Here is a 12,618-nt window from a genome sequence, read left to right as displayed (position 1 = left end):
GCAATTTCCAAACGCCTGAAGGTACCATGTTCTTCAGTACAAAAAATACTACGCAAGTATAAACAGCATGGGACCACGCAGCCGTCATACCACTCAGGAAGGAGACCCAGAGATGAACGTACTTTGGTGCAAATCAATCCCAGATCAACAGCAAAATACCTTGTGAAGATGCTGGAGGAAACAAGTACAGAAGTATCTTTATCCACAGTTAAACAAGTCCTATATCGACACAACCTGAAAGGCCGCTCAGCAAAGGAAGAAGCCACTGCTCCAGAACCGCCATAAAAAAAAGCCAGACTACAGTTTGCAACTGCACATGGGGACAAAGAATGTACTTTTTGGAGAAATGTCCTCTGGTCTAATGAAACAAGAATAGAACTGTTTGGCCATAATGACCATCGTTATGTTTGGGGGAGGCTTGCAAGTCGAAGAACACCATCACAAACATGAAGGGGGGGGGGGGGGGGGGCAGCATCATGTTGTGGGGTGCTTTGCTGCAGGAGGGACTGTTGTACTTCACAAAATAGATGGCATCATGAGGGTGGAATATTATGTGGATATATTGAAGCAACATCTCAAGACATCAGTCAGGATTTTAAAACTTGGTTGTAAATGGGTCTTCCAAATGGACAATGACCCCAAGCATACTTCCAACGTTGTGGAAAAATGACTTAAGGACAACAAAGTCAAGGTATTGGAGTGGCCATCACAAAGCCCTGACCTCGATCCTATATAACATTTGTGGGCAGAACTGAAAAACCATGTCTGAGCAAGGAGGCCAACAAAACTGACTTACACCAGCTCTGTCAGGAGGAATGGGCCAAACTTCACCCAATTTATTGTGGGAAGCTTGTGGAAGGCTAACCAAAACGTTTGACCCAAGTTAAACAATTTAATGGCAATGCTACCAAATACGAATTGAGTGTATGTAAACTTCTGACACACTAGGAATGTGGTGAAAGAAATAAAAGCTGAAATACATAGTTCTTTCTACTATTATTCTGACATTTCACATTCTTAAAATAAAGTGGTGATCCTAACTGACCTAAGACAGGGAATTTTGACTAGGATTAAATGTCAGGAATTGTGAAAAACTAAGTTTAAATGTATTTGGTAAAGGTGTATATAAACTTCCCTTCTTCAACTGTATATCCAATAGTTCTTCCCAGCTGTGTGTAATAACACTTAAGATTTTCTTGCCTAACAATGTAAGAAATAATACATAAAAAAACAAATTCCTGGATAGTTTCCTAAGGACTTGAAGCGAGGCGATCTCTGTCGGCGCCATCTTACTATCTGTGGTGTCTTTTTTTGTAGTGTTCGGGTGTCTCTCTTGTTGTGATGTGTGTTTTGTCCTAAATATTTTTTTAAATCCCAGCCCCGTCCCTAGTTAAATAAAGGTTAAATAAAAATAATAATATTATAAAAAAATAGTTTAAAGATTTTTTTGCTAATTTATATAAATAAAAAAACCTGATGTATCACATTTACGTAAGTATTCAGACCCTTTTCTCAGTCCTTTATTGAAGCACCTTCGGCTGCAATTACAGCCTCAAGTCTTTGGAATGACGCTACAAGCTTGGCACACCTGTATTTGGAAGAGTTTCTCCCATTCATTTCTGCAGATCCTCTCAAGCTCTGTCAGGTTGGATGGGGAGCGTCACTGCTTAGCTATTTTCACATGTTCGATCGAGTTCATGTCCCGGGCTCTAGCTGGGCCACTCAAGGACATTTAGTGACTTGTCCCGAAGCCACTCCTGCGTTGTCTTGGCTGTTTGCTTTGGGTCGTTGTCCTGTTGGAAGGTGAACCTTCACCTCAGTCTGAAGTCCTGAGTGCTCTGGAGCAGGTTTTCATCAAGGATCTCTCTCTCTACTTTGCTCCGTTCATCTTTTCTTCGATCCTGACAAGATGTCCAGTCCCTGCCGCTGAAAAACATCCCACAGCATGATGCTGCCACCACCATGCTTCACCGTAGGGATGGTGCCAGGTTTCCTGCAGACGTGACCCTTGGCATTCAGACAAAATCGTTCAATCTTGGTTTCATCAGACAAGAGAATCCTGTTTCTCATGGTCTGAGATTCTTTAGGTGTCTTTTGGCAAACTCCAAGCGGGCTGTCATGTGCCTTTTACTGAGGAGTGGCTTCTGTCTGGCCACTCTACCATAATGGCCTAATTGGTGAAGTGCTGCAGAGATGGTTGTCCTTCTCCAGTCTCCACAGAGGAACTCTAGAGCTCTGTCAGAGTGACCATCGGAATCTCTGACCAAGGCCCTTCTCCCACGATTGCTCAGTTTTGCTGGGTCAGCCAGCTCTAGGAAGAGTCTTGGTGTTTACAAACTTCTTACATTTTAGAATGATGGTCACCACTGTGTTCTTGGGGACCTTCAATGCTGCAGAAATGTTTTGGTACTCTTCCCCATATCTGTTCCTCGACACAGTCCTGTCTCGGAGCTCTACGGACAGTTCCTTCGACCTCATGGCTTGGTTTTTGCTCTGACGTGCACTGTCAACTTTGGGACAACTTTGACATGTGCCTTTCCAAATTATGTCCAATCAATTGAATTTACCACCGGTGGACCCCAAGTTGTAGACACATCTCAAGGATGATCAATGGAAACTGAGCTCAATTTCGAGTCTCATAGCAAAGGGTTTGAATACTTATGTAAATAAGGTATTTCTGTTTTTCGTTTTTAACAAAACATTTTCTAAACCAGTTTTTGCTTTGTCATTATTGGATATTGTGTGTAGATTGTGGAAATTGTTTTATTGAATCGATTTTAGAATAACGCTGTAACGGGTCTGAATACTTTCTGTAGGCACTGTATATACAGGGAGTACCAGTGATGTACTGGGCTGTCAGGGCCTGAATAATACAGGGGCTGGGGCCCAATACCTATGGGGGCCCTTGATGCAGAGATTTTTTTTTTTTTTACTGCAACCTCCAACCACAGGAACCCATTATCAATGAGTGTAGATAGTCTACTTCCGCTATACTAATCATCAGATGGTGGAGGAGAGGATTTAGGGGGCCCACGTTGGTAACTGGGGGGCACTGCCTTGGTTGTGTAACTGATTAATAAAAAACCAAAGCCCCTGGGCCTATGATTTGTTACTCCGACCCTGTGGGCTTTCCGCACCAGCCTTTGTCGTGAAAATAAGCTTATAAAATATCTGGTGTTACAGACAGGACTGCTGACGTGACCAATGTGATATCATTGTTAATGTTGTTTTTTTCTCTCCATATTTTGTGCTTTCAGGGGATTCGACATAGGAAACCACTTCTGTGAATGGATGTATGACTACACAAATGACAAGTTCCCATTTTTCCATGTCAACTCAAATAATTATCCCACTAAAGCCCAACAGGTGAGTAAGGATGACAAAATGAAGGCTTTTTGTCCTCTGAATCTGAATGAGTGTCTTTTTAGGCAAAAGCCATCTAATAACCTTGATGTTTCTCTTTGCAGCTGCATTTCATTGGAAGCTACCTGTCAGAGACTGACCAGGGTTTCCATAATCTGAGCACTGAAGATCAGATTAAACTCAAAGAGGAGCTGTTTGTGGAAGTCAACAGGTAAGGGCCCCAAGGCATTCCTCTTGAATGTGGGGCACTGTGTCTCAGACACACAGTATTTACACCTCATGAGTCATTATTTGTATTTTTTATTTTAGCGGATGCTCTTATCCAGGGTGTCTTATGAGTGCATACATGTTTTGTACTGGTCTCACGTGGGAATCAAACCCACATCCCAAGCATTACAAGCACTGTGCTCTACCAACTGAACCACACAGGACATATGAGGACAAGTTGACTTACTGTTTTTTTGTTGTTGTTTTTTTCAAATCTGAGGATACTTGTGGTTTAGTACTTATAATGGCCTCCTGTTGAGAGAGCAGCAGTAAATCATAACAATAATGAACCCCTAAGACTGGGCCTCTTGGTTACTGTAAAATGCTTCCTGGGAAATAAAACCCTGGAATCAGCTCAGTAGTGATGAAATAGCATATTTCCATGTGGCCGTTGCTGTGGACCAAAGGTTTGCTCAGTTCACCCAGCTGTATGTTTAATGGACCGTACTGTCAATGTGCTTGTCCACGGTTTTATTGAAACATTTGTCTGTTGGTAATTACACAGGTTTGCTCTGGCTTCGCACTTCTTCTGGGGTCTGTGGTCAATGATTCAGGCGAGAATCTCCACCATTGAGTTTGGGTACATGGTAGGTGTCCATTATTTGGTTGTCATGCTTTTGTTTTAAGCATTTATATTTGTGATATAAACAAAACAGCCATTCTCCCTAAGTTCCCTTTACGTTGATTACTTTTTTCAAATCCAATCAGTTTTCCACGGTGATTCAACATTATCACATTGAATTTTTTTGTTGACATGGAAACATCGATTCAACCAGTTTTTCCCAGTGGTGTATGTTATATACAGATGTAGAATCTTAATTTGATCACTCTTTTGTTGCTGAGAATTTCCCAGCACAGCAGGAAATGCAAATGTGTGGTGTATTTGAGGTTTAAAAGGAATGTCTGACTTGGTTTGTCCTAATAATAAATTTATCAACCCCTACAAAAAATGTCCAATAATTAGAATCCACATAATAATTTCCTGTTGCTCCAGAATTATTTTCCTGCTGTAGCAAACTGTCTCAAATTAAGATCCTACATCTTTAAGACAGGATATTTAGATGAGCTTCATGATTTACATACATTCACTGAAAACCTGCACTAGCACATGGTTATATTAACAGTATTGACTTTTCATATATCCTACTATTGTCCAGCTAATAGCTTAACCACCAATGCCACATTATGGACTAAACCTTCTTATCCTGTTGCTGCAGGCTTATTTTGCTATGACAATACTGGTCAAATTAAGATTCTAAGACCAGTGTGTTCCTTGCCATGTTTGGTCTCACAGACTACTCTGAAACTATACACAAGTATTTTCCATGGTCAGGGCAACCTGATAACCACTGGAATGTGTCTGAGAATGATTATTTCTGTTATTGTTATTTTCTATGCCGAACTATATACAGTATACATACCTTTTCTTTCTCTTTATCTATTGTCTGAAATCCATTCTGTACAAATGTTCCAATATTTTTCTTTCCTCTGTCTGTCCACAGGAGTATGCCATGGCCAGGTTTGATGCATACTTTGAGCAGAAGCGGAGCCTGGGTGTCTAAGTGAGGGACCACATATAGTAGTAACAAGGAGGTGGAAGATAAATGGATTAATAGCGCTTTACCTGAAATGAATGCAGACAGGGTGTAGGACCATGCTTAATGGGGACCCCCTGCTTTGGGAATGAAATGCTCACTACAGTTGTTATTGCATGGACCAAAGTGAAACCATGAATATCTGGTTTGGTGTTAAATTAGGCCCCATGCATTGCTGCTCAGTATTTACACAATATTAAGCTCCTAATATTACACATACTCACAGGGCACAGTTGGTTCTTGGCTTGTCTTTTCAACAAAATATCAGAAAGATTAAGACGGGATAAAAATCTTCATTCTGAAAGGAGGTCTGAGTTAACACTCTGGGAAGTCTATTACTGTTTGGAAATGTACTGGGATAGTGGAAAAGAAAGGAAGTCTCAATGACCCTTGCTAATTGAAAATCCAGTAATCTGTGACCTAACTGTGATAAGCCAAATGGCCATGTTGACTCAGTGTCTCAACTTCAATTGATTATGTTTGGTTCTTTGCATCCATGCACAGTTTTCCTCCATTCTTTATCAACTGAAATTCGTCTAAAATGACTTGTATATGGAAATATCTAGAACCTCCAATGAGATGGGAGCATCTCTGGCCAACAGCATTTTTTTCCACCTGCAGTACTGTGAATATAATGTGCAAAATGTGACCTGAAATACACTAGTGAAGGTAACCTCACAACTCTACTCTGTACTTACTCTTACTTTACACAGTCCCCAGAAATGGTTTCAGCTCTGAATATGTCATTGAACCAGTAATGATATTTAAACAGATATATTCATCAAGAACACATTGGATAATACATTGGTAAGGAAATAGCAAGCAGCAAAGCTTGCTATTCAGCTGGGTTAAGCAGTTGTAGATGCAGTTGTGAGAAGAACTGTTAGCAAGGTGTGACAAAAATCCTCATGTAGAGGTTTTGAATGTTTATAATGATATCTTTAGAATATGTTTGGGGACTGGAAATATTTACTTGACTTTTTTTCCAATTCATAACCGAACTGTGAGAATTATTGATGTTTTATATATGAATTTGTATTCTGTATTTCATCAGATTTGTTTTATGTAAAAATGTTTATTTCATCTTGTTACAATGTTATTGAGACCGTTATGAGCCTTCACTTTGAAATGTCATCGTTATATATAATGTCAGTGTCACTTTTTTCCGTTCACCAGACACTTCTTCCCAATGCTTGGATGCAATTAGCCTAGGGACGAGGTTAGTGGCACTTTCCTGACCCAGTTTATTTTTTAAGATAAACTTTTTCTATTTTTTCCTCAAATGAAATAAGTATTTTTCATAATAAGAAAGTTGCCTCTTTCCTATGAAATATGTCTCACTCCTGTTTTCTCCACACCTCCTACAGAATTGTGTGATCAACTACATTCCATTCTCATGTATACGTATATATTTGTATATACCTCTTTCATGCTATATTATTAGTTTGAGACAAAATAAGAATTGATCCAACTGTTTTCAAATGTAATTGACAGTGTCACATTCAAATTTCTGAGTACATCCTTGGTGTATTTCATGTCTTGCCATCCAATACAGTGATCAAATAAAATGTACATGTAATTGATTATCAAACATGGTAAGAAGGAGCTCCTCTACGTTACACTGAATATTGTTGATAATGTATATTGTATACTTATGGATAGTTGAATTGAGTGTCCAAATTTGTTTATGCTGTGAAAGGAACCCAACTACTCTATTTTGTGCAAACATTTAGCCTTGCTTAGCTATACAGGTATGCAAATACTATAAAAGAAGAAATGATGTACTGTATAAAATAGTACGGGTTAAGTGCTTTGTAAATGTACCACTATTGCAAGTGCATACATTTACTGTACCTTCTACTGCATTGTATAAATACTACAGCAAAGAGAAAATGTGTAGTCTTGCATTTGTGAGTGTCTCACTGGATTCAATGAAAATATTTGACAACATATTATTGAAAACATGAAGCAGTAAATTATTTCAGTGCACACACCTGATTCGAGAAATAATATTAGTCTGTGTGACTGCTCTTACAAAAAGACATGTCACATTTGCAGTTTCACATATGAAAATCACATTTTCAAGCAGTTTTCACATGTTGATGTGAAATTTCACATTTGAAACTATATTTTCACATGTATTACTTTGAGTTCACATGTTAACACCAACTATTCACATGTGAGGATAAAAACATGTTTTCACCTAACATGTAAATTGCAGTTTCACGTGAAAATCAAATGTTGTACATGTGGAATTGCAAGTTCACATGAAAATCAATCACGTGAAAATCAAATTTGCAGATTCACATGGAAGAAAATGCCATATGTGAAAATCTCACTTTCATATGTGAAATTGCAGATTTACATTTGGGGTTAAAATATGTTTTTCTCCTCACATGTGAAAAGATGGTGTTAACATGTCGCAGTAGCAATGTTTCCACCGGTGAAATTCCACCAGGGTGACCACATCTAAAAAGCCCAAATGCGTGACACGGGAACAATTTTGCGGGACATTTACAGAACAGTGGACAGAATAAAGTGTTACCATACACTTTCTGGGGGCAGGTTAATGGATCACGTTCAAATGGTGACATGCACTAAGTTTATTAGGTACACCACCCTGTTCCCGAAAATCGTTAGATCCTACAGTTAGTGAGTCACAAGGGCGTGGCTTGCTATATAAAGCAGGCAGACAGGCATCGAGGCATTCAGTTACTGTTCGATTGAACGTTAGAATGGGCAAACGAGTGACCTAAGCGACTATGATCAGATCATTGGTGCCAGGGGCGCCGGTTCCAGTATCTCAGAAATGGACGTCCTCCTGGGCTTTTCATGCACGACAGTGTCTAGGGTTTACCGATGGCACTTTTCCCATGGAACTTATCATAAAAGTAGGGGTGTTAACCCTGGTGTCCTGGCTAAATCTGTCCCTCATTCCATCATGGCCAACTAATCAGAGCTATGGTCTTTTCCCTGGTTAGGTATAGTGGTGTTTCCCCACTGGGAGAACATTGTGCGTCATTTGTTGTTTTTGTGTGGTGATCGTGGCCAGAGCAGTTGTCTCGGGAGCACATCTGTGGTTTGGGGTTACCAGCGAGCTGGTTCCTCCTTTGTGAGTTAACCTAGTCCAGCTGTGCTGTCTAGTACTGGTGCCCCCTAGTGCAACAATACCCGCAGCAATACCACCGACAACTAAGTTTAGCTATAGGATTTGGGGGAACTTACGTAATACACCCATATTACGGGGGTTTGAACCTTTCGGTTACTAGTCCAACGCTCTAACCACTAGGCTACCCTGCCAACCTGCCGATACAGTGAAGTCAATTCTGCCAGCTAATTTGCTTTCCGCTGGTATTTTGAAGGCAGAATTGAGTTAACCATGTCCAGCTATATTGGATGTACCAATTGTGTCTAGTACTGGTTTGAGCAGAAAAATGAGTTACTTTTATTGCAGCTAAATCATGACAAAGATCTGGAAAGGTTGATAAAGCAAAAATAACTTGATTTGGGAAGGTTGTAGCGGGATTGGAACAAGCTAAACTGTTGCAACATCAGCGGTTAGAACTTGTCAGAAGGCAAGCGTTCAGGTGAATATTATTTTGCGTATGACTATTCAAGCTCCCCAATGGGAAGTTCTTCCCTAGGTCGTTCTCCATATTGCTGGTATTCTCCGGTTGTTTCCTAAATTTACTGAAAAAAATCAGGATAAAAAAAAATCTTAATTGAAAGTGTAGTACCTGAGCCGTGACAATTTGGTCCAGGGGACCATGTTTTGGCCCTGCTGCCCATTTTCACTTCTCCTTTTCAGGCCAAATTCAGCAGTCCATACACTGTGGTTCGCCAATTGTCCGATATAACTCTGATTGCTACCCCTGAACGCAGAAAGGTGAATCAGCTCTTCCATGTCAATTTGTTGAAGCCCTATTATGCTTGTTTGTCTTCTGAATTGGCTAAATCAGAACTGTGCTAAAACTGATGTGGTTAGTCCTGTTCTTTTGGTGGAATCTGATCTGAGGTCAGCCACTCCACCTTCACATACAGTGGCTGTGTGAAGAGGGGGTGCCAGGCCCTGATGGTATTTTGCGTTGTAAGTTGATGGGTCACCTGTCTAATTGACAAGCAGAGTTAACTGATTTTCAGTCTGTTTGCTGACACCTTCTCATATACGTTTGGCAGTCCATGATATTGATTTTGGGGATGCTTTCCCCATTAAACGTTTTTATTGTGCGTCATTGGAGACCCTATGTCACCTGGACTCAGATGAAGTACATGCCTGTTAATGAAATCGCTGTACCATTCTCCAGGTGGGCCTCCCTGTGTTTCTTGGTGAACAAGCCAGATGGTTCTCTTTGATTTTGCACTGACTACCGGAAGGTTAATAGTGTGACAACCTGACTGTTACTCAGTCCCATGGCTGGAAGATTGTGTTGATCAGGTTGGTGCTGCCCGGTTTGTCAGCAAGTTTGATTTACTGAATGGTTACTGGCAGGTGCCTTTGTCCTCAAGAGCTTGTGAAATATTTGCTTTTATTTCTCCATGTCTTTTCTCCTATACTGTCATGAGTTTTGGCCTACACAACGCTCCTGCTATGTTTCAGCGTCTTATGAATAGGGTAATCGCTGGCCTTGAAGGCTGTGCTGTTTAGATGTGGTTGTTTATAGTGACATTTGGGAGCGACGTGGGGTCAGGTGTGGTCCCTATTGTAGTTTACACTGACCACAACCTTTTTCCTGCACACCATGCTTTCCCCAAATCGCAGGATTATGCGCTGGTTTGTTCCTGCAGGCGTTCCATTTGGACGTGTGAAAGTTGTGGATGTGCTTTCCCATGCACCGATTTAATAGATCTTCAGATGCCTTTGTTGTGCGTGTGGTTTTTGGTTGGTGGTCTGTACAGGTTTTTATCTTGTTCTTCCTGTTGCTCTGGCTTCTGCTCTCCTGTCTCTCGTTCTCCATTTCTTTCTCTTAAATTGTTGCTTCCAGGTACCGTGGTTGGATGGGGTCAGTCGATTTGGTTGGGTTGGTGTCATGGGCATCCGGTGGGCCTCTTACCTTTTATGGTTTGTATAGAATTTTGTCTGAACCTTTATTAGTTATGGTTATTGATCAGTTGTATTTGTGTGGGTTTTGTTATCTAGTCCTTAGTCCCTGATTTTTATTGGAGGGGGATGTTATGCCCACTCACTCTCCCTGCCTCTTCTGTTTGTGCTTTCATTTGCAGATTGGGGACAGGTGGAGCTGTTCGGGGTGATAAGTTAAGCCTGGGTTTGGGATCAACTAGGAGACAAGTTCCTGGTGCCCAGTCCTGGCTCTCTCCACAAGCACTTTTCTTGTGATCTGGTTGAGTATGTTTTTGATTAGATGCACCCTTTAACACTGACACACATTTTACCTTCATCCATGCATCTCCATCACACCCCTCACATGCCTACTTTCACACTTCACAGGTTATTTTTTCTTTGTAGTTTTATACTTTAGTTACTTAATATTTGTTACTCCTAACTGCCTGCGTGGACTCCCTCACTTGTCACCATCTAAGAGCCAGGTTGTGTCAACTGCAGGGGGAGTGGGAGACATGGTAGTGAGCCAAAGACAGCTTTTATTGTGGGGGAGGTGGGTCTTTGGCTTGTCTCTAACGCTGACTCAAAGATGCAAATGTGTGTAAATTGTATTTCAACTGGGAGGAAAAATAAGAGCAGACAGGACAACAGTGAGCTATGATGGTAGTTCCTCACAGGAACTTGAGGTCTGTCAGGGGCTTGGAAACTTCTAGAATTTAGAAGTCTGGAGATGGAATGTGGAATTTGTCAGGGGGAGGGGCTGACGGGTAAGAGACCTCTCTGCTTTGTTAGGATTTCCTGTGCTGAGGTCAGATGGCTGCAACACAAACTTCACACAACTTCGATGGTGCCACACTCAATGTCACTATTTGAGTAATTGTCTTATACTCATATCCCACCTGTTGGGAGTCATGTTTGTTAGTTTTCAGAAATTAAATAAAAACTAAGAATGGATGATCCTACATGGTAAATTCAAACAGCTTAGCTCTGAAACTCAGGAAAATAAACTTACACACAACCTTTTCCTATGTAACCCAGCATTCCACTCAATTGACTTCATCAGGGCCATTTGACAGTGGGAATATATCTTTCTATTTAACTAGGCAAGTCAGTTAAGATTTTTTTTCATTTATAATGACGGCCAGTTGTGTGCCACCCAATGGGACTCCGAATCGCGACCGGATGTGATACACCTTCGGAATATGTATAGCAAGCGTACACCACATGGAATTTACATTTTTCTCTTAGGCAGATGATTGGCTGCATGTCACCTACGTAATGGTCTAGCGTAAAGTGTGCTGACTGCTCACCCATTAGTGATACCTGACCTACAGTATATCCTGAAAGTCCTGTATACAGTATCGAGTTCTGCTGTGGCTTGCAGCAAATAACTGTTCTGTTTATAACCAGGACATCCCATACTTGCATTTCAAAGCCAAGCTGTAAAATACACCTCGTTTTTGTTTTTCTACACACAATTTACGTTTCTATAAATGAGAGAACGCCACAGGTGAAGAGAAGTTCTCAGCTTCACTTCACTTCACTGTGGGAGATCCCAGGAGGTTTAGTAGAGCGTTAAACAACAGTGGCTAAATGTTTACCTCTAATTTCACACTGAGCAATAAACTAAATGGCAGGGCAGCTAATGACTGACGTAACTGCACTTTTTCTAACTGCACCTTACTACAGTCTGAATCAAATGTGACGAGAGCTACTTTTCATTGTTCAAACAGAAGGGAACTATGAGATTGAAAGCTGCATGACCACTTAAAGAGCATTATGTCTGTTCATACTGTGCATTCCACTCTGTAAACCCCTCAGTAGACTGAACAGAATCTTCCCTCTAACAGCTGTACAACATGAAGAGTGTGGACAGTAATTGCAGGCAGACTGCCGCCGCTCTAAAGGCATGGCAGTAAGCCCCTTCCATTGCAAGGTCTCTGGGTTTATTTTCTCATGCCTCTGTTCACGGACAGACAAATTAGGAGATAGTGGGCAGGGGGGTATCAGCCAGCTAACAGCACATTGCCCTGGAGAAGGGGTGGGCACTGCCTGGGAATGGCCTTGAAAGGGTGAGATGCAAGCTGGCTACTAATCTCACATCAGCAGCTCACAGTGTTGAGAGAAGTTTTGTCGCGTTTCATTTTGTGATTGGGGATGCACATGTATTGGGGTTGCAGTCTGAACTCAAAGAACTCTCTTCTGTTCTTATTGTTCTTTGCTCTTCATTCTCTAGTCTTGAGTAAGGTTGGGGTTTGACTCAGCTGCCACATTTCAGTTTTTCCTCATGATTGTTGCAGCACAGCCACATCAAGGACAAACACTGCATGATAG

General features: G+C 41.1%; 1 protein-coding gene across 3 annotated transcripts in view; it reads left to right on the top strand.

Moving 5' to 3' along the window:
• LOC139400891 (choline kinase alpha-like) overlaps positions 1-7,118 on the top strand; it is a 33,776-nt gene extending 26,658 nt beyond the window's left edge. For 2 of the 3 annotated variants that reach the window (XM_071145563.1, XM_071145472.1), the window contains 4 exons: positions 3,258-3,366; positions 3,468-3,574; positions 4,136-4,217; positions 5,133-7,118. In XM_071145563.1, coding sequence (XP_071001664.1) covers positions 3,258-3,366; positions 3,468-3,574; positions 4,136-4,217; positions 5,133-5,192 — 358 coding nt within the window. In that variant the 3' untranslated portion in view covers positions 5,193-7,118. The remainder of the gene's footprint in view (positions 1-3,257; positions 3,367-3,467; positions 3,575-4,135; positions 4,218-5,132) is intronic. The other variant, XR_011632838.1, reaches the window with a different exon arrangement.
• Positions 7,119-12,618: the final 5,500 nt, after the last annotated feature.

The sequence above is a fragment of the Oncorhynchus clarkii genome, chromosome 1, assembly GCF_045791955.1.
Source record: "Oncorhynchus clarkii lewisi isolate Uvic-CL-2024 chromosome 1, UVic_Ocla_1.0, whole genome shotgun sequence".
Taxonomy (NCBI): Eukaryota; Metazoa; Chordata; class Actinopteri; order Salmoniformes; family Salmonidae; genus Oncorhynchus; species Oncorhynchus clarkii.
Note: the sequence above shows the minus strand (reverse complement) of the source record. Positions and strands in the feature narration are given on the sequence as shown.